The sequence below is a fragment of the Theropithecus gelada genome, chromosome 14 (assembly GCF_003255815.1).
Source record: "Theropithecus gelada isolate Dixy chromosome 14, Tgel_1.0, whole genome shotgun sequence".
Classification (NCBI taxonomy): domain Eukaryota; kingdom Metazoa; phylum Chordata; class Mammalia; order Primates; family Cercopithecidae; genus Theropithecus; species Theropithecus gelada.
This window is the reverse complement of record NC_037682.1, coordinates 3,284,689-3,310,931: the sequence shown is the minus strand read 5'-3', so window position 1 is coordinate 3,310,931 and position 26,243 is coordinate 3,284,689. Positions and strand designations below refer to the sequence as shown.

General features: G+C 49.7%; 1 protein-coding gene across 5 annotated transcripts in view; it reads left to right on the top strand.

Annotated features, from left to right (window-relative positions):
- Positions 1-26,243, top strand: part of CARS (cysteinyl-tRNA synthetase) — a 56,914-nt gene that overhangs the window by 19,595 nt on the left and 11,076 nt on the right. For all 5 annotated transcript variants that reach the window (XM_025355854.1, XM_025355855.1, XM_025355857.1 and 2 more), the window contains 12 exons: positions 584-733; positions 9,558-9,698; positions 9,915-10,003; positions 11,185-11,306; positions 17,923-18,035; positions 18,980-19,108; positions 19,489-19,618; positions 19,724-19,827; positions 20,292-20,389; positions 20,962-21,151; positions 22,437-22,505; positions 25,867-25,948. In XM_025355854.1, the coding sequence (XP_025211639.1) occupies positions 584-733; positions 9,558-9,698; positions 9,915-10,003; positions 11,185-11,306; positions 17,923-18,035; positions 18,980-19,108; positions 19,489-19,618; positions 19,724-19,827; positions 20,292-20,389; positions 20,962-21,151; positions 22,437-22,505; positions 25,867-25,948 (1,417 nt within the window). The remainder of the gene's footprint in view (positions 1-583; positions 734-9,557; positions 9,699-9,914; positions 10,004-11,184; positions 11,307-17,922; positions 18,036-18,979; positions 19,109-19,488; positions 19,619-19,723; positions 19,828-20,291; positions 20,390-20,961; positions 21,152-22,436; positions 22,506-25,866; positions 25,949-26,243) is intronic.

Here is a 26,243-nt window from a genome sequence, read left to right as displayed (position 1 = left end):
TCTTTTGAAGGAGTTAGTTCTCTATAGTATTTTCATTCTGAGTAACCATTATTATATAGTTATTTTTATAACAATAGTAAGAATAGGTCACTTTACTGTCTACTAATTATCCTTAGTAATTACAGTAATCATTATGGATATGTTTATGGCATTTTATCTCTGGAATTAAAAACAGGAATAAAATTAGAGCTTAGCAATCTTTTAGGTCAGTGAGGCCTGAGTGCCTTCTTGATGGAGGTGTCTGCAGCACACCTCAGAACTCACTGGGTGGCCTACTTTTCCTCATCCCCAGAACAGCCCTAGAAATACTGCTCTCACACCCATTTTGCATTGGAGAAACTGAGGCACAGAGAGGTTAGGTGCCCTGTCCAGGGGCACACATGAGAGGGCAGTACCAGGAGCTCCTGAGCGGGGTGCTTCAGTCTCCCTTAGTTACTTACTGCCCTGCCACTTGGGGTGCAAACTTCTCTATCTCTATGGGCTGTGGGAAAAACTGGTCTGTTTCCTACCTGGAATCACCTTTATGAACTCGGGGTTTTGCTGAGCAGTATCTAATAGGTTTGACATCTCTTTATGGTTGTAGCCATTTTCAGTAAAATTAAATGAGACCACGGATCCTGATAAAAAGCAGATGCTCGAACGGATTCAGCACGAAGTGCAGCTTGCCACAGAACCGCTTGAGAAAGCTGTGCAGTCCAGACTCACGGGAGAGGAAGTCAACAGCTGTGTGGAGGTGAGGCTTCACATGTCTCCAGCCAGCCCTTTCGGGTCACATGTCGGGCCGTGCATAGATGGATCTGTGTGCACGGACTGATTCCACAGTTTGTCTTAGTGGAAGACACGCTGTGTCTCCTGTAGCCCCACTGCGGCAGTTGGCACTGTTCTGTGGTGGCAGAGTCAGTGCCCCTCCCCTCCCACACCCTCTTGCCCCATTTCCTGGGTGCAGAGCCTGTGCCGCTGGAAGGAGACTTGGGATCCACACCCTCCCAGCACTCCCATCAGATAGGCAGGAGGTGCACTTGGAATGTGGGGAGGCCGCCTTCTGTGGAAGCGTTCCAGGATTCTCCAGTGGACTCTCCCCACACCCTCTGGAGAAGGAGGAGCAGGGATTACCACTGAATTGAGAATTGAGGCCTGTGGGTGCCTGCTGAGCTTGGGGCCTTCACGTTGACCAGCTCTGCTGCCCCTGCCGAGATCTCCTTCAGACACAGGGGAGAGACCTGGGTGCAGAGGGGACCCTGCCCTCTTCCTCAGGCCTTCCCCCTGGGACTGGCACCCTGTCAGGAAGGCCTTCTCCTTTGTGCCAGCGCCACCTGCTGGTCACCCTTTAAGAACTCGATGGAAAAGAGAAGCGACGGCTGCAGCTGTGTGTGTGGAAAAAAGAGGCCCCACTTAGGCCGCAGCCCTGCCTTCCCTCACCACTGCCCTGGCCCCACCTCAGTGATGGGGCAGGGAGTCCGCGTCTGCCCTTCGCCGGCATGTTTCTTTCTAGTTTGGTCTCTTCTGTGTCCTGACTCAGCAGATCGCTTCGTTGTGCCTGTTTCCAAACTTCATGGAAACGCGCCACGTGTGTGTAGTCATGAGTGTGCTTTCACCCAAGCTGTGCTTCTGGGACGGACTGCATGTGGTCGCTGTCACTCCCTCAGTGCCTACCTGGGGGCCGAGCTGTTTGTCTGTTCTCCTGGGACAGGCAGTTAGGTTTCCTTGTTACCAACAATGCTGCTGTAATTTTTTTCCCAGTTGTTCCACTAATATATATATTTTTAAATTGTGGTAAAGCACACATTATAAGAAATTTACCATCTTAGCCATTTTTAAAAGCTTTTTTTTTTTTTTTGTAGAGACAGTGTCCTTTTGTGTCTGGTTTATTTTGCCCAGCGTAGTGTCCCCATGGTTGACCCATGCTGTAGCACGTGTCAGACTCTGCTTCCTTCCTGTGACTGAACGATGCTCTGTTGTATATAGATGGGCCACATTTTGCTCATCCTTTCACCTGCCCTTGGACACGTGGGTGGTTTCCACATTTTGACGATTGCGAGTAATGCTGCCGTAAACCTGGGTGTACAAATATCTGTTTGAGTTCTTGCTTTCACTTCTTTTGGGGACATACCCAGAAGTGGAATTGCTGGGTCATAGGATGATTCTATTTTTGATATTCCGCGTAACCACTGTATTGTTTCTGCAGTGGCTGCGCTATTACACATTCCCACCCATAGTGCACTGGGGTTCTGTTTTCTCCGTATCCTTGCCAAAGCTTGTTATTCTTCATTTTTTCCATTCTAGTAGGTGTGAGGTGGTATATCCTGTGGTTTTGGTTTGCATTTCCCTAATAACTAGTGACGTGGAGCGTCTTTTCCTGAACCATGAGTTGTTTTGTGTTGACTCTAGGTAGACATTTGCAAGTTTCTTTAGGCCGTATACCTGCAAGTGGAATTGCTGGGTTGTATAGGATATATGTGGGTGACTGTGTCGGGGGTTCCCAACACTGCCCACACATTCTGGGGTCCTCTAGAAGGACTCATGAGACTTGGCATTGACTTATCATCTCGTCTAAGGTTTATAACAGTGACACAGCGAGGGTGCAGAATCTCAGGCAGAGTCTTCAGTCATCCACGGACAGGCTGCTGAAGCTTCCTCCCTCCCTCCCATGAGGGGACACAGCACACTTTCCCCCACCAGGAAACAATGCAGCCATATGTGTGAAATGTCCCTCCCTAGGGAAGCCCATCACATAGGCCCCCTCTGCCTGGCACATGCCACAATTCCCGACTCCCCAGAAGGAAAGCTGGGGTTCCACCTGCATAAGCCACAGTGTTTGTTCAACAGCCCACGGGGCTGCTGCCGCAGAGCTGGGTTTCCCGGCCTCTTAGCACAGGGAACATTTCAGCTCCTGGATGACAGCCAATGGCCAGCTCTACAGGCAGGCCTGTCTCAGGTGGCAGACACAGACCTGCTAGGCTCATTCTTATCTTCAGAGTAGCCATATCAGAAATGTCTGTGTGGCCAGGCACAGTGGCTCACACCTATAATCCCAGCACTTTGGGAAGCCAGGGCAAGAGGATCACTTGAGCCCAGGAGCTCCAGACCAGCCTAGGCAATATAGTGAGACTATTTCTACAAAAAATTTAAAAACTAGCCAAGCATGGTGACGCATGCCTGTGGTTCCAGCTACTGGGGAGGCTGAGGTGAGACAATTACCTGAGCCCAGGAGTTTGAGGCTGCAGTGAGCCATGATCGCACCACTGCACTCCAGCCTGGGCAGCAGAGTGAGACCCAGACTCTTAAAAAAAAAAAGAAATAAAGAAATGTCTATGCAAATTTCTTCTTCCTCTGCCACATTTCGGGTATGCTGTGTATTTGCACATACACCCACCCCACATTTGTATTGTCAGATTCTTCCCTTTCAACAATGCCATGAATGCAAAGTGCTGATTTCTTTGGTTTCAATGTCCCTTTTTCCAACCTTTCCTGAGACTGAGCATTTTGTCACATGCTTGCTTCCAGCTGTGATTCTGTGCCCCCATGTCTCCCCCTTTCCGATGCGGTTATTGGTCCTTTTCTTACTGTTTTGTATCATTCTTATGTCTTCCGATACTGATTTCTATGATTTGAATGTTTGTCCCCTCCAAAGCTCATGTTGAAACTTACTCCCTAGTGTAACAGTGTTAAGAGGTAAGGCCTTTTAGAGGTGACTGGGTCATGAGAGCTCTGCCCTCATGAATGAGTTAATGGATTAATGGGTTATCACAGGAGTGGGGTAGTTACCATGAGAGTGGGGCTGTTACAGAAGCCAGTTTGGCCTTCATGAGGCCCCGGCCATGTGATGCTCCACGCCACCCTGGGACTCTGCGGAGAGTCCCCACCAGCAAGAAGGCCCAGAACAGATGTGGCCCCTTGACCTTGAACTTCCCAGCCTACAGAATTGTAAGAAACAAATTTTCTTTTAAAATTACCCATTCCCAGGCCGGGCATGGTGGCTCACGCCTGTAATCCAGCACTTTGGGATGCCGAGGTGGGCAGATCAAGAGGTCAGGAGATCGAGACCATCCTGGCCAACATGATGAAACCCCATCTCTACTAAAAACACAAAAAATTAGCTGGGCGTGGTGGTGCGCATCTGTAATTCTGGCTACTCGGGAGGCTGAGGTGGGAGAATCCCTTGAACCAGGAAGTCAGAGGTTGCAGTGAGCCAAGATCGTGCCATTGCACTCCAGCCTGGCGACAGACCAAGACTCTGTCTCAAAAAGAAAAAAAAAAAAAAAAAATTTACCCATTCCCAGCCAGGCGCAATGGGTCGCACCTATAATCCTAGCACTTTGGGAGGCTGAGGTGGGCGGATCACCTGAGGTCGGGGGTTTGAGACCAGTCTGACCAACATGGCAAAACACTGTCTCTACTAAAAATACAAAAATTAGCCAGGTGTGGTGGCGGGCGCCTGTAATCCCAGCTACTCTGGAGGCTGAGGCAGGAGAATAGCTTGAACCCAGGAGGCGGAGGTTGTAGTGAGCCGAGATCACGCCACTGCATTCCAGCCTGGGCAACAGAGTGAGACTGTCTCAAAAACAAAACAAAACAAAAACAGACTAAGACACAAATTATCTCCGTTACATGTTGGGTCTCCATGTGTTTGTGTCTCTTACTTCCGTTCTGTTGGTCAAATTGTCCAGCCCAGACCAGGTGCAGTGGCTCGTGCCTGTGATCATAGCACCTTGGGAGGCCAAGGCAAGAGGATCCCTTGAGCCCAGGAGCTTGAGATCAACCAGGACAACATAGTGAGACTCTTATCTCTACAAAACATTTAAGAATTTAAAATTTTAAAAATTTATAAAAATTGTCCCATCCTGCAGGAGTGTCATGCTGTCTCTCACAGGTATCTGATGGGTGAGAGGCCCCATCTTGGTTTTGTCGTTAGGTGTGTTTTGAAGCCTCAGCTTGTCAAGTTCCATGTAAGACACTGTTGGGATTTTGCATGTTGTATCTAAGAACCAGTATCTCGGCCGGGCGCGGTGGCTCAAGCCTATAATCCCAGCACTTTGGGAGGCCGAGACGGGCGGATCACGAGGTCAGGAGATCGAGACCATCCTGGCTAACACGGTGAAACCCTGTCTCTACTGAAAAATACAAAACACTAGCCGGGCGAGGTGGCGGGCACCTGTAGTCCCAGCTACTCGGGAGGCTGAGGCAGGAGAATGGTGTGAACCCGGGAGGCGGAGCTTGCAGTGAGCTGAGATCCCGCCACTGCACTCCAGGCTGGGCGACAGAGCGAGACTCCGTCTCAAAAAAAAAAAAAAAAAAAGAACCAGTATCTCAGATCCAGTTTTGTTGTGTTGGTCTTCTCTAGTCTTTTTGTTTTTATCAGTTTTGGTCCATTCTTTATTACTTCTTTTCTTCTTTTTTTTCTTTGGATTTATTCTGTTTTTCATTGTCTCACTTAGCAGTTTAGCTCATTTTCTGATTTAAGAATTTAAGGCTATACATTTTCCTCTGAGTGTTTTTGCTGCAAAATTTGACATCATGTACTTGTGAACAATTTCTAATATCCATTTTGGATTTTTTAGCCCAGGAATGATCTAGATGTAATTATCTAAAAGTTAATTATCTAAAATTACCTAGAAGTTTGAAATTTCCGAATGGATGGTATTTTTTCATATTAACTTATTGTTATTCCCTTATAACTTAATTACCCAGTGGTTGGAGAGTATGGTCTGTCCCGAGCTGGATCTGAACAGAGACTTGTGTTGTGGCCCCTGTGTGTGCTGGCTTCTGAATGTTCTCTTGTGCTTGAGAAGATTTTGTCTGATCACCTACTGCACAGTCCCACATGCCATCCGCTTAGCTATACCTGTTGGCCATGTTGTTAATATTTTGTGTGTCTTTGCTAATTCTTCCTGCTGGCTTAGCCTATTCATACAGTTTCTTAAAAAACAAAAACAAGAACCAAAACAAAACTCCTCCTCTGACGGTGAATTTGTCTGTTTCTCATTATTTTTTCACTTTTTAGAAAAAAAAAGTTCTTTTTTTAGAGTAGATTCTGGTTCACATCAGAAGTGAGAGGTCATATGTATATCCCCTACCCACCTCACCGTCACCTCCCCCGGTGTCCGCACCCACCAGAGGGTATGTTTGTTACAGTCAGTGAACCTGCACTGAACGTCATGACTCTGAGTGTGTGGTTTGCATTAGGATTCACTCTCAGGATTGTACATCCTGTGGGTTTGGACAAATACTACCTCGTATCCACCATTACAGTATCACACAGAATAGTTTCACTGCCCTGAACATCCTCTGTGCTCCAGCTATTATCCCTCCCTCCCCACCCCAACTCCTGACAACAGCTAGTCTTTTTACTGTCTCCATAGTTTTGCCTTTTCCAGAATGTCACATACTTGGAATCCTACAGTGTGTAGCCGTTTCATATTGGCTTCTGTTTGAGGTAGGGAGGAAATAGTGTTTAAATTATGTAGGGATTTCTCCCTCACTCAACCCACCTCTGCCCCAACAACCTGTCAGTTCTCTAGCAAGCATCAGCTGGGAGTCCTGTAATTTAATTCATTTCCAACACAATCTGCCAGGAGGCAGTGTCAGATCGGACAGGTTGAAGGCTTAGTCCCGTAAGACTGTCCCCAATTCAGATGTCAATTGAAAGTAGTAGTTTGTTACCTGTACTTCTGACCTACCAGTTATTGGCCGGGTGCGGTGGCTCACGCCTGAAATCCCAGCACTTTGGGAGGCCCAAATGGGCAGATCACGAGGGCAGGAGATTGAGACCATCCTGGCCAACATGGTGAAACCCCATCTCTATTGAAAATGCAAAAATTAGTTGGGCGTGGCGTCACGTGCTTGTAATCCCTTCTACTCAGGAGGCTGAGGCAGGAGAATTGCTTGAACCCGGGAGGCGGAGGTTGCAGTGAGCTGAGATTGCACCACTGCACTCCAGCCTGGCGACAGAGCTAGACTCTGTCTCAAAAAAGAAAGAAAGAAAGAAGGAAAGAGAGAGAGAGAGAAAGAGAAAGAGAAGAAAAGAAAAGAACAGCGTGCACTGGTGTATTTTGGAATGCTTCCTTTCCCTTCTTGCTATTGGAAACACAAGGGGATTTTTTTCCAGTATTCACTGTGAGAGCCTGGTCAGGTTCCTAGAGGTAAAACTCACAAAAGTGTTGGGTCCCCTTTGACTGGGTCCCTGGAGTTTTCAGCTGTCTGACTTGCCTACACCAAGCATACAGCAATCTCTCAGTTACAGTCCTGGTTTTCCTCCCCCAGCAGTGGTTCCCCCAGTAAGTTTTCAGCTTATGAGTCTCTGCTCTGGTAAGTTGTGATTCTCTGTCTTCTCCTGTTGGTCTCTCCAGTTTGGGGGGCAGTGGTTTGCCCTATGACCTTACTTCTCTTATGGATCTAAGAAGAGTTGGTTTTTCAGTTTGTTCAGCTTCTTACCTATCGTTAGGTAGAGTGACAACTTCCAAGCTCCTGACTTACGTGAAACTGAAACCAGAAGTCTCTTATCTTTTTGTATTTATACATTTTGATGGTTAATCTGTATGCTTGACCAGCAGCATTGAGTATTCCAATCCTATCACCAGGCAAGTTTTAGAAACATCATCTTAGAAGTATTGGTGGGAAGCAGCTTTTGTCTGTCTCGAAGTGTGTGTGTCTCCCTGTTTGTTCGAGGTGGTTGCTGTCTTCTGGCTTTCATTGTTGGCTGTTGTTGAAAACATCGGTTGCCCTTCAAATCACTTTTCTTTGATCGGTAAATATGCCTTTCCTATCAGGCACCTTATCAAAATATTCTCTCTTTTCAGTTTTCTGCTATTTGACTAAGACATTATGAGAGATTTGTTTTTACTTATCCTATTGGATATTTTTGTGTGCTTCCTGGGTCTGGATTGTTGCCTGGGTTTCGAGAAATTCTCAGACGCGTCTTCAAGTATCACTTTTACTCAATTCCCTCCCTCTTCTCCTCTGGGATGCCAGTTAGATGTGGGTCTCATCATTTCATCTCATCCTTCTCCGTGTCTCTTAACCTGTCTTTCATATTTTCCTTCTTGTCTCTATTCCATTTTGGATGACTTCTTCAGTTCTGTCTTCCTGTTCACAAATTCTCCTTCAGACAGGAAGTGAAAGACACTCACTCAGTGGGGTACGTAAGACTCTTTCGCCGGTTAATAGAGTTCATCTCTGCAGGTTCCGTTCGCTTCTATTTTCAGATCTACCTGGGCCATTTTGCTGGCCTCTCCCTGCTTGCTGTTGCGTATCTGTCAGTCTCCTTATTTCTTTAAGCATGTCATACTTAGTGGATTGTATTATGTATCTGATAACTCTTGCATCTGAAGCGTCCATCTGTTTGTCGTTTCTGCTGACTTCCATTCACAGTTGCTCACGTGCTTGGATGTTTGGTGACCTTGATTAGGACATCAGTTCGTGCTGGGTCATGGCCTTGGTGACCCTGAGGGCCAGGATGCACGTGTCCCTGTTCTTGGGACAGGCCCAGAGTTTGCTTTCCAGGCAGCAGACTTGGCAGCCTTTGCTCCCCAGGGCGCATACCCTGCTTTTGGTGCTTGTCTACGCACTGGATGCCCCGCCGTGATGGGAGGGTGTGCTCACTCCTGCAGACGTGCCTTGCCACTCGCAGGCCTGCAATACATTAACTCATCTGTTTGATTCAGGAGCTGTAGGCAGGGACTGCGTCAAGAGCCTGGCCCACATGGGCCCTGTTCCCCTTCTCTGTCTGTGTTGTGACTTCTCTGTCCACCCTGTGTCCTCACTGTCCGCCAGGCCATTTCCCTACACTTTTTCCCTCTATCCTTGGTTCTCTGCCTCTCATCCCCGTAGTAGGCCACAGACCATCCGCTTGGTGCCACGCCCTGTCCTAGGTCCAGGTCAGTGCACTGTGAGCGCTGGGTCCCTCCAAGGTAGGCGGAGGGTGGACATTTCTCTCTGCTGACATGAGTGCATTTGGGACATGTCTCATGCCTAGAGTGTGTGTGGTCAGTACCTGGGTCACACAGACGCAGTGTTGTGCTGGGATTGGTGGTTTTTCCTCCTATTCCATGGTGTGTCAAGTGGGGATGGCATCTTCAATCAATGGCATCAGGGAGATGGGGCTTTTGAGACCTCCGGGACCAGTGCCTTGCCTGTCTCTGCTAACCTCTGGCTGTCTCTGTCATGAATCTTCCTGAACGCACCAAGTGGTTGTGTGTAGATGACACACTGTGTACTCCTGCCCAGCCTCTGCCCATGACCCTGCCCTGCACGGCCCAGGTAGGCTGCACACGCTCACCAGGCCCACCGTGGCGCTCCCACTTCTTTGTGCCTCTGCACCCACAGTCCCCTCGGCTCTGCTCTTCTGAGTTCATGTGAGACCCGCCCATTTGTGGAGTCTTGTGTTTGTCCCAGCCGAGCCAGTTGTGTAAGCATCGCTGTCTCCCTGGGAGACGGTGACTCTTCACAGATCAAGGCCAGCACCTTTGAATTCAGGGCACTGGTGGACTCACACCAACTGCACGAGATGTGCTCACACGAAGTATGTGCCCACTCCTGGGTTTTTGTTTCTTTCTCTTCAGGTGTTGCTGGAAGAGGCCAAGGATTTGCTCTCTGACTGGCTGGATTCTACACTTGGCAGTGATGTGACTGACAATTCCATCTTCTCCAAGCTGCCCAAGTTCTGGGAAGGGGAGTTCCACAGAGACATGGAGGCTCTGAACGTAAGTGTCACGATTGTCTCATGCTGGCTGTCTTGCACTGAGGGCCCTGGTTTCTGAATTCCTGTTTTGGCAAAGCTGGCTCAATTAAGTGGCCAAGTCAACATTAAACTTGAGTTGGGGGCATAATGGGCTTTTTGTTTTATGAACTGGGGACGTTTTTATGGAGCGTGTGGTTTTCAGAAGGAAAATCCCAGGGCTTTCTCATGTCTTGCACAGGTTCTCCCTCCAGATGTCTTAACCCGGGTTAGTGAGTATGTGCCCGAAATCGTGAACTTCGTCCAGAAGATTGTGGACAACGGTTACGGGTAAGCACAAGGGCCTTCCCTAGGGAGGGGGTGCTGCAGAACATCGCTCAGGGAGGAGCTCCCCAGCTCTGAGTCTGAGTTTGGGAAGCAGAGGAGCAGGTGTTCTGGGGCTGCGTAGCTAGAAGTCCCCAGCAGACCCTCCTGAAACTCTGGGCCCCACCCAGGGGCTGAGGAGGATGGGTCTGCGCTGCCCTGGGGGCCATGGTGAGAACCTAACCCAAAATCTGCTGGGAAGCTCGGCAGCCAAGACCATTGGTCATGGGGCCCCAGAGCTGCATAAGGGTGAGTGTGAATACTGCTGGGCGTTCACTGACATCAGCGCCATTGCACAGACATTTTGAGAGCGCTAGTCCTGGTGTCATATCCCGAGGGAGATTTCATCAGCATCTATTGCTTGGCTATGATTTTAGTGACTTTTTGTTGGCGAGTCCATTGCACACTTCCCTGGCCCGTATTGTCTCAATCTCCAAAGTAAGCATTTTCAGAAATGGCCAACAAATGGGATTGCAAACAGGAACCTGGTTATCTGTCTGTAGCGCTCAGCGCTGTACCGTGCCCCTGCTCCCGGAGACCCACTGTGTCCAGCCTCAGGTTGCTTCCCTCCCACAGGAGCTACACTGGCTGGATGAAAGAGAAACGAGAGGTTGTGGCAGTGCCAGGAACGGGGAGACTCTTTAGCATTAGCGCTGCTTCTCTCCCCACTTAACACAGACTACTGTGAGGCAGCATAAGAGGCTGTGCCAAGCTGAGAGGCACGGGCAAGCCGAAGCTCAGAGAGGACGGGTCATTCCAGACTGGAGTAATCTGGAGTGCTTCGTGGAGGCCAAGAGCCTCAGCTGGGCCAAGCTGAGGGTGTGTGGACATTCAGGGAAAGGCAAGGCCACACAGGAGTGAGGATGGCAGCAGCCCTGAGCAAGGCAGGGTGGGAGCTGCATGGGTCACAGGACGCCAGGCAGAGGGATGAGCTGCCCAGGGCAAGCAGGCCATCTCCTCAGCGGGATGGGCCCTCGTGTCCCACTCAGTCCAAACAGCTGATACCGTTTTCAGTGGCCACCACAGAGAGTAGATAGGCCACAGATTTCGCAGTTTCATAGCCCTGCTTTATTTTGTTACTGTCATCCTGCTGAAACACTTTTGGGTCTGTTAGATTCCCCCCACCCAATTCCTTTTTTGTTTTCCAGCTATGTCTCCAATGGGTCTGTCTACTTTGATACAGCGAAGTTTGCTTCTAGCGAGAAGCACTCCTATGGGAAGCTGGTGCCTGAGGCCGTTGGTGATCAGAAAGCCCTTCAGGAAGGGGAAGGTGAGGAGGGCATGCCTGAGAGCACTGTGGGCTCTCCCTCCTGGCACAGCTTGGGTTGTGTTTACTCTGCATGGCCATGGAGGCTGCGCTGAGCCCACCCCTCAGTCTCTTGGGAACAGTGGTTTTTCACCTGAAGGAATTTTAGGAGTTTTCTACACTCACCGTTATGCAGCTCTAAGACCATGAAATGTGTTTTTTTAATTGATACATAATAATTGTGCAATTTACGGGGTACATGTGATGTTTTAATACATGCACACAATGTGTAATGATCAGGGTAATTAGGATGCTCATCATCTTAGACATTTATCTTTTCTTTGCATTGGGAATGTTCCAGATCTTCTAGCTATTTTGAAATATACAACAAATTTTTTGGTAACTGTAGTCACACTACTGTGCTGTTGAACACAAGAACTTATTCCTTCTATCTGTGTGTTTGTGCCTAGAAACCAACCTCTCTTCACTCCCTCGCCCTAACCTAACCCTTCTCAGCCTCTGGTGACCACTGTTCCACTCTATATCTCTTTGAGGTCCACCATTTTTTAGCTCCCACATAAGAGGGAGAACATGTGATACTTGTCTTTCTCTGCCTGGCTTATTTCACTTAACAGAACATCTTCCAGTTCCATCCATGTTGCTGTAAAAGACAGGATTTCATTTTTTCATGGTGCGTTATTTTTTAAGAAACAAAAGACAGTAAACACAGCGCTGTCTTGAGAAACATAGTGGCCCCTGGGGCCTGGATTCTCAGGCTGGTGTTTGCTGGCTGAGCATGTGAGGTTTAGGGGGATTGTGGGGTGCCGGGATGTGTGCTGAGTGATGCATATTTGACAACAGCCTCTGCACCCATCTGGATCCAAATGCTTCAAACACAGATGTCGGGCTTTTTATAGACCAGGCAGAATTATATTGGGAACCCTTTCATTGGCGTTTTCTTCATGTTTATTCCTTAAGTGAATCTGGGGACACATCCACAAGAGGCAAGGTGGGAAGCCTCCCTGCAGAGTGGGAATTCCCTCAGTGTGCCAGGGCACGTTCTGTACCCCCACCCCGCCTGCCCTCGTGTTTCTGGAAGACAAATTTGGCCATAAAAATGTTCTAATTTTAGGTCTCTATCCTAAAGAAATATCAGAACCTAAAATAAAGGTGCTGTGGCTCATGCCTATAATCCCAGCACTTTGGGAGGCTGAGGTGGGCGGATCACCTGAGAGTTGGGAGTTCGAGACCAGCCTGGCCAACATGGTGAAACCCCATCTCTACTAAAAATACACAAATTAGCTGGGTGTGGTGGTGCATGCCTGTAATCCCAGCTACTCAAGAGGCTGAGGCATGAGAATCACTTGAACCCGGGAGGCAGAGGTTATATGAGCCAAGATAGTGCCACTGCGCTCCAGCCTGGGTGACAGAATGAGACTCTGCTTCAAAAAAAATAATAATAAAATGAAACCACACAACACAGACTGAGAAAAGATAGAGGTAGCCAGGTTAACATGTAAGTATCAGACCCATGGCATTTTAGGCTCCCGGTTTGTGAGTAGAGGGGCGGGTTTGTGATGATAAAATGCCTCAGCTCTGAGAGGACGCAGCTTGGGCCTCTGTGGACCAGAAGCCTCCACAATCCTAGAACCAGAGTGGACACACCCACATTTCACACACTTCCCCAGAGTTGACAGATCAAGTAGGCCAAGAATTAATATGGGTATGGAAGGTTTGAAATACAGTTAACAGGCTTGGTTTGAGAGCTGGGAACTTCGCACTCAGGATTTAAAGAACATCCTTTCCTTCCAAGAACACAGAACCATACGCCAGGCCGCAGAAAGAGATTTCCAGAAATCCCAAAGAACCGTTTTCAAGGAGACCTCATTCTCTGACCATGGAGCAATTGTATTAGATAACAATACTTGGCCGGATATGGCGATCCACACCTGTCATCCCGGCACTTTGGGAGGCTGAGGCAGGAGGATCGCTTGAGTCCAGGAGTTCAAGACCAGCCTGGGCAACATAGGGAGACCCCCTTTCTACAAAAAGTGTAAAAATGAGCTGGATGTGGTGGCATGTGCCTATAGTCCCAGCTACTTAAGAGCCTGAGGCAGGAGGATCACTTGAGCTCCAGAGGTCGAGGCTGCAGTGAGCCCTGATTGTGCCGTTGCACTGCAGCCTGGGCAACAGAGCAAGACTGTCTCAAAAACATTAAAAAAAAATTTTTTAATAAAAAAGATACCAACACTAACAGGACATCTGAAGTGTACAAACTTGTCTGGGCGGTTGAAATCATGCTCCTGGATAACTCCTAGGAAAGAAAACCACGATGGGAAATAAGGGGTGTTTAAGCAGAGTAGGAGCAAAGCTGCCACACACCGAATCTGGAGAATGCCTCTAAAGCACCAATTAGAGGAAACTGATGTTTTTAAATGTAGTTATTAAAAAACAAAGATTAAAAATGAGTGAGCCGCCGGGCACAGTGGCTCACTCCTGTAATCCCAGCACTTTGGGAGGCCAAGGCAGGCAGATCACAAGGTCAGGAGTTCGTGACCAGCCTGGCCAATGTGATGAAACCCCATCTCTACTAAAAATACAAAAATTAGCCGGGCGTGGTGGTGCTTGCCTGTAGTCCCAGCTACTTGGGAGGGCGAGGCAGAAGAATCGCTTGAACCGCAGAGGCAGAGGTTGCAGTGAGCTGAGATCGTGCCACTGCACTCCAACCTGGGTGACAGACTCCATCTCAAATTTAAAAAAAGGAAATAAGTGAGCTAAGCAGTGAGTCAAAAAGTCGAGAAAGGAACAAGAAAAAGTGGAAAGAAATAGGAGGACATAAAGTAAAATCAGAGATTAAAGAAACAAATAATTGTAAAAGCCAAAAGCTGATTCTTCTAAAAAAATAATATAGAAAAACCCTTAGCAAGTTTTTTTTTTTTTTTTTTTTTATTGGGACAGAGTCGCGCTCTGTCGCCCAGGCTGGAGCACAGTGGTGCGATCTCGGCTGCACTGCAAGCTCCGCCTCCCGGGTTCACGCCATTTTCCTGCCTCAGCCTCCTGAGTAGCTGGGACTACAGGCGCCCGCCACCGCACCCGGCTAATTTTTGTATTTTTAGTAGAGACGGGGTTTCACCGTGGTCTCGATCTCCTGACCTTGTGATCCGCCCTCCTCGGCCTCCCAAAGTGCTGGGATTACAGGCGTGAGCCACCGCGCCCGGCCAGCAAGTTTAATTAATGAAAGTAGAAGATTGAAAAACATATTAGGGCTGAATTACAGCTCATGCCTATAATTCAGCACTTTGGGAGGCTGAGGCAGGAGGATTGCTTGAGGCCAGGAAATCGAGACCAGCATGGGCAACGTAGTGAGACCCCATCTCTAAAAAAAATTTAAAAATTAACTGAGCGTGGTATCATGCACCTGTAGTCCCAGCTACTCAGGGGGCTGATGTGACAGGGTTGCTTGAGGCAGGGAGGTCGAGGCTGTAGCCAGCTGTGATTACACCCTTGCTCTCCAGCTGGGGTGACAGAGCAAGATCCTGTGTGTGTGTATGTATGTATGTATGTATGTTTGAATAACAAGACAAAAACGGAATGTAACTATGGATATAGTCGAGCGTTTCTTAAAGTCCTTAGAGGAAGCCGTGAATAACTCACACTGCATTTGACACTTAGATGCCAGGAGGAAACCCGAAGCGCGTGGGAAAAATGGGAGTGGTAAGTGGAGCAGTGCCCTCAGGTCACGTGGTGAAGGAATGTTCCGGAGGCAGCTAGAGCACACTGACTCACCACTTTATGAAGAATTTTGCTATGGGCCCCATCTAGGCTCTTTTTCTTAAGTATCATTTATTCTTGGACCCATTTTCTTCCAGAATGACTTCAGCATTGGTTTAAGTTCCAGGAAACAGGAGTAGAATCTAACAGCAAATATGCAGGACGGAAGAGGGACATGGATTTCCACCCCTCCACAGTCAGTGATCAGACCTGAGCACATGACCACCCCCGCAACCTTCCCCCACCGTAGGGAGTCATAAGGAGTGTAGCCTCAGCTCTGTGCAGTCACATGCCTCTAGTCATGGGGACTTTAATGGTAGAGGAAAAGGGGAGAGGTGATGCTGGGGCCCGAGTGGTCCTAGATGATGACAGCTCCTCCCTCCGTCAAGTAAGATGGCCCACCAGAGGCCGATGGGCCCTGCAGACCACTTGGGAAGGCATGTGGCAGGAAGGCCTAGTGCAGGGAGGAAGCTCCCTCGATGGGAGAGAACAGGACCCTGTTGTGCTGGTATGGACATGCTTGTAGGGTCAAAGCTAGAAACACTCACTCTGCCTCTGGGGAGAGAGACAGGAAGTGAAACCAAGAAGGAAAACTTGAAAGAGATTGTGTTGTAACCGTAATAGGTCTGTTGCCCAATGCACAGTGAGTCAAAATACCGGGATACCAGGGGTTGCCACAGAAAAAGTGTAGTAATTGCGTGGTGGACAAATGGAGATGGGAGGAAACCTCAGATCCGCCTCCCTGAGAGATTTGTGGAGGGGTTTTTAATTGGCCTGGACAGGTGATGGGGATTGCTGGTTGCTGGGGAAGTGAGGGTTGAAGTCATGGGACAGGGAGGTAAACCGCATTTCTGCGACGAGTCAGTTCCTTGGTGCAGGTCTTCAGACCAGTTGGCAGCAGCTGTCCTCCCGGAATTCAGAATCTGAAAAACACCTTAAGTAATTCTTGGTAAAAAGGTCCAGGGTCAGAGAGTCTATTTCTAGGAACAGTGGTGGAGCAGGTGGTCAGCAGGTTGTGTGACTCTCAGTTAGTTAGAGCTGCAGGGAAGCGGGTGGACATGCGCTACACCTGGCCGGTGACCGGCCTCATCATTCTGCCTGTAACCTGGCTCGGAATTCTCATTAACCCTATGAGGGCAGTTGCAGTGTGACATTTGCTGGAGGATAGGGTATTTGTGGGGAGGGTCCTGTGTTCTCTGTTGTAAATTTTTTCAAAGTGTATTTTTTAAAAATCAGATATAAACTTTCATGAGTAACTTCATAATAATGAAAAATTAAAAATGTAAATGTACATTTTCTATCAAAGAGCATCTAAAAGAGAATGTCATGAGCCATATCAAATTGTGCTTTCGCAAAATTGTCGATGGCAGAACGGTGAGGGGGTAGAAGGAAACTAGGACAGAGTCCTTCCGTGTTGGTGGATAAATCTGGTGGATAAATAAGAGGTTTTTTTGTTTTTGTTTTTGTTTTTTTTAAATCTGGGATTCAGTGCTCCAAAATGTTAACAGTAGTAATTCCTAGGTTAAATGATTATGGCAATTTTTTTCCTAGTTTTCCTTTTTTTAATCTTCCAAATATTTTACATTTAGTACATACTTTATAATCATGAAGTTGGTGTTTTAAAAAATATATTTAACAGTACTTTTCCTCTTGACTCTGTTTCTCAGGGCAGCTTAGGTCTGTTGCCTGATTAGGTTCCTGAAAAGTGGATTTGTTACCTGGAAAACTCTCACTGCAGCCTCTTCAAGGTCACCTGAGTTAGAACCCTAGGTGGAGTCTGTTCTTCCTCCACAAGGGGGTGACAGCACCTAAGGCAGCCCTTAGACCAGGGACCAGGGAAGGCTGCAGCAGCCAGGCAAGACCTGGAGTGGGTCCTGGCAACCTTGCGCCTGCAGAGAAGGCCTCTGCTCTGCCCATTGGTCGAACAAAGGGTGATTCTCTGTGTGGCCTTTGGACTGGCTCACAGGTTTCTGTGTTCACAGCAGCTACTCTTTTCCATTGGTCCTGCATGTATCGTTGAGAGAAATCTGCAGCGATGGTGCATTCCTTTTCTGGGGACTCAGACCATCTTGTACCCTGAGTATCAGGTGGCTGAGTGTCACCAAGTCAATGCATGGAATTCACCAAGGGCTTATTTCCCACCCCTCCGGCAAGGCCTAGACTGTCTCATTTTTTGTTGGCCGGGTGATCATTGGCTTTGTCTAGGAAGTAGAATTTGTGCCAAGAGTAGTACTCCCCTTTTCTTATGGCCTTCCTGGACTCTTCTTTAGTTTCCTTCACCTTTTTGCCCCTTACAAATACGCAGGGACAGCAAGTGTCCTCTTCACCACTGCACTGCCGCCAGGTTCCCTGCAGTAGTACACGGCAGCTTAGCTGCGTCCTTGTATCCCCCGGAACCCGTAAGCAAGCAGTCATGCAGGCCCTTGACATATTGGCCCCGCCTGCGTGAGCCAGGCAGGATCCCTGAGCCATGCCCCAGTGGGCTGTACCACTACGTCACCTCCTAGCTTTAGCCCAGAGTGCTATCACCTGTCCTAGACACTGGTGGGCTGATGCTGTGAGAAGGCAGCAAGAAGGAGAATGTCTTATGGAGACCCCAGATGTGGCCTCAGGTCAGCCAGGTCTGCTTGGACACTGGTGTATACGCTGATAACTTTGGGGCTTATGAACCATTTTGTAAATCTAGACACTGGGTCAACACCAGAATCTGGTAATACATAGTAAACTTGAAGCAGTGCTTGAGCTAAGTTAATAAACAGAAGTTAATCAGAAGGACTGACCATTAGGCACCCAGGATGGCCTTGAAGTGAGACACCTGGATCTGTGGGTGCTGCTGAGTGACCTTGCCTGGCATCCCTCGTGTTTGCAGGGGACCTGAGCATCTCTGCAGACCGCCTGAGCGAGAAGCGCTCTCCCAGCGACTTTGCTCTGTGGAAGGCCTCTAAGCCCGGAGAACCATCCTGGCCGTGCCCTTGGGGAAAGGTGAGCGAGTGGCCTAGAAGGTGTGGGGCTTGGGCAGGGGCACTGGCACCAGCCGCACTCTCAGGCCCCCAGCAGGGGCCGCTCTATGTGTGAAGGATGTTGTCACTGGGCCAGAACCTGGTGTGTGTGCAGCACACTGGCCCCAGGGACCTGGACATCATGGAAACTCCCTGAGTCTCTGGACAAATCACTTCCCTCCGGGGACTTCTGTTTCCTGGCCTGTAAGTGGAGACGTGATCAGAGGAGACCCCCATGGAGGCTTCTTGGTTCTCGTGTTGTGTGACTCTGAGTATTCCAGGCCCCAGGGTGTAGGATGCCTTCTGATATTCCCGGTGACAGCAGTTCTCAACTGCAGGGTAACCTAGGAAGGGGCGTGACCATCTGCAGCTGTCCAGGGCTCAGAGGTCTGGATGTAATTCACTAACTTCACCTAAGCCTCAGCTCACACAGGACTAGTTTATGAACCTCACCAAAGAAGGCTATCCTTAGTCTTTTTTTTTTTTTTTTTTTTTTTTTTTGAGATAGAGTCTCGCTCTGTCACCAGGCTGGAGTGCAGTGGCGCAATCTCACCTCACTGCAACCTCTCCCTCCTGGTCCTGGTTCAAGCGATTCTCCTGCCTCAGCCTCCGGAGTAGCTGGGATTACAGGCACATGCCACCATGCTCAGCTAATTTTTGTATTTTTAGTAGAGACGGGGTTTCACCATGTTGGCCAGGCTTCTCTTGAACCCCTGACCTCGTGATCTGCCGCCTCGGCCTCCCAAAGTGCTAGGATTATAGGTGTGAGCCACCTTGCCCGGCCTTCCCTTGGTCTTTTCATGTGTGGGATTTAACGCTTATTCCAATAAAGTTCAGAGGGATATACCATCAACTTGGAGTGATAAATGATAAAGGCCTGGACACGCGGGTAGGCTAGTTGGTCACTGTGTGTTCGACTTTCTCCAGGGTCGTCCGGGCTGGCATATCGAGTGCTCGGCCATGGCAGGCACCCTCCTAGGGGCTTCGATGGACATTCACGGAGGTGGGTTCGACCTCCGATTCCCCCACCATGACAACGAGCTGGCGCAGTCGGAGGTAGGCGGAGACAGGGTCCCCTTGTCAGCTGCAAGAGCACTGCAGTGGAGGAAAAGTCAGCCCGGGCCTCGCCTCAGGAGGGCCTCTCTCACTAGCACTTGACAGCTTCCTCAGGGCTTGTGGAATGTGAACCCTGATCATTTAGTGTGGTTGCCTGCATTGACAGCCTGGCCTTTGGCAACAGACTGGCCTGGATTTGAACCAGTTGTGGTACCTGCTGGCATATTAACCTGGGCTCTCCTTCCAAGCCCTGCCTGCACCACCTGGGAAGTGCAGCTCCTGCCTGTGGACAGCACCCACAAGGCAGCAGACAGTGCAGGTGGCAGGAGGCGGCCCCAGTGACACATGACTGTTGACGTCCTATGTCTCTTTCCGCACAGGCCTACTTTGAAAACGACTGCTGGGTCAGGTACTTCCTACATACAGGCCACCTGACCATTGCAGGCTGCAAAATGTCAAAGTCACTGAAAAACTTCATCACCATTAAAGATGCCTTGAAGAAGCATTCAGGTATACACTGGCTTCTCCCACAGACCCTACCCACCTTCTCATAGATGTGTAATGGCTGTAGCACTCGGGAAGATAAGGGCGTCGCTGTCTTGTGTCCCCCTGCAGCACGGCAGTTGCGGCTGGCCTTCCTCATGCACTCGTGGAAGGACACCCTGGACTACTCCAGCAACACCATGGAGTCAGCGCTTCAGTATGAGAAGTTCTTGAATGTGAGTTCCCAGCCCCTTCGTGGAGGTTGGTGGAGCAGCCTCCCCTGCACAGTGGGCTCCTTGTGGAGTGGTGATAGGTGCAGCAGCCTCCCGATGCCTCTAATGGAGACCAGCACATTGGTGAAAGCACCTCCATGCTAGTGGGTAAAGCAGGCTCGGGACCGCTCCTGAAATGGCCGACGGCTCAGCAGAGTGGACGGAGGCCTCATCCTCCTAGTCACTGCAGTGCACGTCCTTCTGACTTGTACTTCCCACCAAATGAGCATCCGTGAACCTAAAGCAAGAACATGTTTCTGTCAAAGAAATATCTTTTCCTTTCTTTCTGACCACTTGCGTAATGTCAGTGTATTCTGATCTTTCAGATTTTTACCAAAAGTAAAATCACAGCAGTAGAACAGTTTTATCAGATATTTCAGGATAGAAAAGTTGTCTAAATGCTGTTAAACTGATTTTTCTAACTTCAGGAGTTTTTCTTAAATGTGAAAGATATCCTTCGAGCTCCTGTTGACATCACTGGTCAGTTTGAAAAGTGGGGAGAAGAAGAAGCGGAACTGAATAAGAAGTAAGGTGGTGCCTTTTCTTTGGGGTTTTCCAGCATGCCCATGTTCTATGCCTAGCCTCGCATCTTGGCTACCATGTGTCCTGGACTGTCGAGGAAGGGCTGGGGACACTGTCGTACGTTGTGCAGAATTCATTCAGGATAGGTGGCTCCGCTAATGGGAGCTGCTCTGATTGTTGAAGTGCATGGAGAATTTATTTTTTGGTTTTTTTCCTTTTGAGATGGAGTTTCACCCTTGTTGCCCAGGCTGGAGTGCAATGGCCTAATCTCGGCTCACTGCAACCTCCACCTCCCGGGTTCAAGTGATTCTCCTGCCTCAGCCTCCTGAGTAGCTGGGATTACAGGCGCCTGCCACCATGCCCAGCTAATTTCATATTTTTAGTAGAGACGGGGGTTTCTCCATGATTGTCAGGCTGGTCTCGAACTCCCGACCTCAGGTGATCCACCCACCTCAGCCTCCCAGAGTGCTGGGATTACAGGCGCTGTAATCCCTGTAATCTGCGCCTGGCCACATGGAGAATTTCTATGGTGTGTTATCAGGTCTGACTTCACATTCCTTCCTCTTTGTTGCTCAGCTTTTATGACAAGAAGACAGCAATTCATGAAGCCCTCTGTGACAACGTTGACACCCGCACAGTCATGGAAGAGATGCGGGCCTTGGTCAGTCAGTGCAACCTCTATATGGCAGCCCGGAAAGCCGTGAGGAAGAGGCCCAACCGGGCTCTGCTGGAGAACATCGCCCTCTACCTCACCCATATGCTGAAGGTAACCCAGGCCCCAGGTAGGCATATCCCTCAGCCTGTGCAGACACAGGAGCCAGGCCCCAGGACTGGGAGAACAGAGGCCTCTGGTGCCCCCCAAAGCTGTGCCTGGTGCCCAGCACCTCTGAGTCGTGGAGACGTGCTTCTATCCACGTGTTTGGTTCCCAGTGTACTTTTCACGCGTTAGAGATGACACCCATAAGCACAGCACAGCTATAACCTATAATCTATAACACTTTGGGAGTTATAACCACCTGTAACCCCAACACTTTGGGAGGCAGGTGAGTTTATCACTTGAGCCCAGGAGTTCAAAACCAGCCTGGGCAACATAGTGAGACCCCCTGTCTATAAAATACATTAAAAATTAGCCAGGTATGGTGGCACACACCTGTTACCCAGCTGCTTGGGAGGCTGAGATGAGGGGCTCGCTTGAGCCCAGGAGGTTAAGGCCATAGTGAGGCGTGATTGTACTACTGCACTCCACCCTGGGCAGTAGAGGGGAGACCCTGTCTTAAAAGCAGACAAAAAGAAGTAACACCCATACAGTTGTCCCTTATTCAGAGCTATTTCTTTCCTTTGCCTCAGTTTCCCTCTACTCTCATCTTGGAGTTTGAAAAGCAAAACCAGGCCAGGTGCGGTGGCTCATGCCTGTAATCCCAGCACTTTGGGAGACCCAGACAGGCAGATCACGAGGTCAGGAGATCGAGACCATCCTGGCTAACATGGTGAAACCCCGTCTCTACTAAAAAAAAATACAAAAAATTAGCCAGGCGTGGTTGCGGGCTCCTGTAGTCCCAGCTACTTGGGAGGCTGAGGCAGGAGAATGGCGTGAACCCGGGAAGCGGAGCTTGCAGTGAGCCGAGATCGCGCCACTGCACTCCAGCCTGGGCAACAGAGTGAGACTGCATCTCAAAAAAAAAAAAAAGAGAGAGAAGGAAAACCAGGAACAAGGCCTCCTCTCTGAAGACATTCTTCTCCGCAGTGCACGTTGAAAGGCCAGCAGGGCCTGGCCTCACTCCCCTGCCCTCTCCTCCGCTTTCCTTGTTGTCGGGCTCCAGTGGCTTCTGGCTGAAACAGAGCTGCAGAGGGTAGCTGAGAGTCAGGGCCATCCTGGAACAGTGAGGGCACCCTCAGGCTCGTGTTTCTGGGGCTCCTGGAGCTGCTGCTTCCGTCTCTTTCCTGGTTTTGGGGCACCCCCTCCCGTGAATGAGGAACACAGCTCATGGCTGCTCACCACATGCGGGCTTCATTTCCCCACAGCTTCAGGTCCCATCTGTTTCTTTTCCTAGATCTTTGGGGCCATAGAAGAAGAGAGCTCCCTGGGGTTCCCGGTTGGAGGGTCTGGAACCAGCCTCAATGTGAGTAGCCTACAGGGTCCTGCCTTCTGCACCTGCTCCCTCCTCACGCCCTACTGCTCTGTGTCCTTCTGGACTGCCCCTCCTCTTCTACCCACCCACACCAGACCCTTCCGGGTGGCGCCTCGGGCTGAAAGGCAGATCTGGCTCTGAGAGTGCTAAGTGTGGTCAGCTGCCCTGCCAGTGTGGAGGGTCTGTCTCGGTTGTGACTGTTGGTTCGGGACACTTTGCCATTGTGCTGTCCCATGAGCTTAGTCTTGGACCCCAACTACATAGGCCACTGCTTATTTGCATTTTGCTGTGGCCACTTGGCATCATGAACTCTCACGTGACTTTGTCACATATACTGACCTGTATTCAGTAAACGCTTCATCGAAAGGCTGCAGAGTTCACACACAACACAGAGTTTACACTGATGGGGAGATACACCACTGTCTGCCTCAGTCCCCATGGGGCTGGGCAGATGCCCTACCAGGCCCAGTCCTGACCCTGAGCCCAGGTTGGTCCACATGGCCTGAGCCAGAACCCCCTGCCCCTAGAACTGTGGCCCACAGGTCAGGGGGAGGTCTTCCTATAGAGCCCCCTGTCTAGCGGGTCTGTGCAGTGAGAAGATCTATCCAGAACACCCCGACTGTCCGTTGCTGGCTTCCATTTGCAGTTGGCATGTGAGCAGACACTGTCAGTCATATCCCTCTGCTGTAGAACCCCGTCCCTTCTGACATGACCACAGTCTGGCTTCTTCAAATGGACTTCCACCCCCTCCCGGGTCAAGAATGCTCTTTAATATTCGATTAGAATGCAGATCTAAATATTTAAGTATAACAACGGTAATTTTAATTAAAACAGGAGCTTAGTACAAAGTGAAAATGCAAAACCTTTTTAAAATCCTGTTTCCTAATGACAAGTGGTGTGAAGAGCCCCCACGCAGATGGAGCTTACAGATGCTCCCCCAGGAACCAACTTGCAAAGAGAAAACAGTCCGTGTCGTAAGAAGTCCTGCCAGGGCGCCTAGCCTGTGTATCAGGTGCCTTTTGCCAGCCTTAGCACTAGCTAGCTGTTGGTGTGGTATTTTTGAGACTTCCTGATATGAACCTTCTTTGGTGCTTTTAAGAAAACCCACATAGCTTCTTTGTTCTCTTGCGCAAATGATACTAAGATATTTATTTTCTTTAAAAACAAAAAACCAAAACATACCTCCTGGGTTAAAGTCAGCCTGCCTTTGAACTGCAGGGTTTTTCCTCTTAATGGCTGCTGTGGTTGGTGGGGGGTGCCTTCAGTGTGCTGTGTACACGCATCTGCATCCTCCAAGCAGCCTCGTTTGGCCTTTGCAGTCAGCTGATTGGGAAGAAGCAGCTGCGGCGAATGGTGAGCCTGCTGGCAAAACGTCCTCTGCCCACACATCATGGCCATTTGACATTCATGGATTAACTTCCAAATCCAAATGGTTTTAGGAGCAAGCGAGGCAGCTCCTACATCTTGTACCATCTCAGTGTTGCCACACAGCCACCTGCTAGTGTGCTCAGGTGGGGGTTGCAGCCCCAGGCATCCTTGAGACAGACCCCTGCAGCCATTCTGAGAGCTCCCCTCCAGTGCCCCTAAGGCTGGGGCTGAGCCTGGCAGTGGGATCCTTCCCTGAGGCTTGTCTGGGTTGGCTGTGTGATGGGTGGAGATACAGATCTAAAAGCCCCAAGAAGTCCAAAGTTCAGACGCAGAATTGGATGTAAGGGAGCTTGGCTTAGACTCAAGGGCTTGTTAACCTGCCTGACTTTTGCACTTGCTAAATTTGTGTGTTTTTGTTTTTGAGATGGAGTCTCACTCTGTCGCCTAGGCTGGAGTGCAGTGGCGCCATCTCCGGTCACTGCAACCTCCGCCTCCCGAGTTCAAGTGATTCTCCTGCCTCAGCCTCCCAAGTAGCTGGGACTATAGGCGTGCACCACCATGCCTGGCTAATTTTTTTTGTATTTTAGTAGAGACTGGGTTTCACTATGTTGGCCAGGCTAGTCTCGAACTCCTGACCTCATGATCCACCCGCCTTGCCCTCCCAAAGTGCTGGGATTACAGTCGTTAGTCAATGTGCCCAACTAGCACTTGCTAATGTTTTTGTTTTGGTTATTGAGCTGCTGAATCAGCTAAGGGGCAGGGAGCGACCTTGCTCAAAAGCCCAAAACCTTTTCTGTCCTGGTAAAAAAAAAGGGAAATGCTAGCCCAGCGCGGTGGCTCACACCTGTCATCCCAGCACTTTGGGAGGCCGAGGCGGGCGGATCACCTGAGATCGGGAGTTTGAGACCAGCCTGACCAACATGGAGAAACCCTGTCTCTACTAAAAATACAAAATTAGCCAGGCGTGGTGGCACATGCCTGTAATCCCAGCTACTTGGGAGGCTGAGGCAGGAGAATTGCTTGAACCTGGAAGGCGGAGGTTGCGGTGAGCCAAGATCGCCATTGCATGCCAGCCTGGGCAACAAGAGCGAAACTCTGTCTCAAAAATAAAAAGGGGGAAATGCTTTGGGAGGCCGAGGTGGGCGGATCACGAGGTCAGGAGATTGAGAACATCCTGGCCGACGTGGTGAAACCCTGTCTCTACTAAAAATACAAAAAATTGGTTGGGCGTGGTGGTGCGTGCCTGTAATCCCAGCCACTCGGGAGGCTGAGGCAGGTGAATCTCTTGAACCTGGGAGGCGGAGGTTGTATTGAGCTGAGATCACACCACTTCACTGCAGCCTGGTGACAGAGCAAGACTCCGTCTCAAAAAAAAGGGAAATGTAGTAGAAAGGTTTTTCTATCCTGTGGCCGCCTCCCCAGTGTTACTGTGGGTAGTGAATCTTAGTGTAGCTGCTATTGTGCATGTAGATAGTAGGTACTTAATGGAGTTCATTAATCTTAAACAAGTGTATGTGTGACCACAGATCAGACGAAAGCACGGCCCGGGAGCCGCCAGCCTCAGCATAGGTAAGGCCCCAGCCTGGGGAGTGATGTCCTTGGGCCCCTTAGGAAATAGTCCCTCCCAGAGATGGCCCCTCTGCAACCATAAAGACAAGCTGTTTCACAGCAGCGTGTCTGACCTGAGAAAAGCAGGGCCTGTCAGCAGCTGGGCAGAGCGGCTGCAGAGCCCACCTGCTGCAGTAGAAAGGAGGCTCACTTCATGCTGTCTGACCTGAGAGTCTGTGTGACCTGCACACCTAGCAGGGACCGCGCGTCGGGGACAAGAGCATCCAGGCTCTGGGATGCCGGTCACAGCTGTAGTGTGCACAGCAGCACTGCCCATGGCAGTCCCTGCCCTGTGTCATGGCCGCTGAGTTATTATTCAGTTATGAATATAGGAGTGTGAGCAGCTCTCAGCGAACCAAAATTGTTCTTTCCACAGCTCGAGTCCACAGTCATGCCCTACCTTCAGGTGTTATCAGAATTCCGAGAAGGAGTGCGGAAGATTGCCCGAGAGCAAAAAGGTGAGGACCAGTTGCTGGAAAGAATGTGGGAGCCGTTCCCCTCACTGGGCTCCCTGGACTTGGGCGTCTCCCCCTAGGCACTATGGCGTTCGGGCCGGATCATCCTCTGTGAAGGCTGCCCTGTGCACCACAGGGTGTTGAACGGCGTCCCGGGCCTGGACCCACCAGGTCCATTAGCACCACACACCTCAGTCACCACAGCCCTGCCTGTCCCTGCAGGGCAGACTCCTTGAGTGAGTGCAGCTGAGTGGGCACTGGGGACCAAGGATGTGATATGATGGGCCAGGGTTGATTT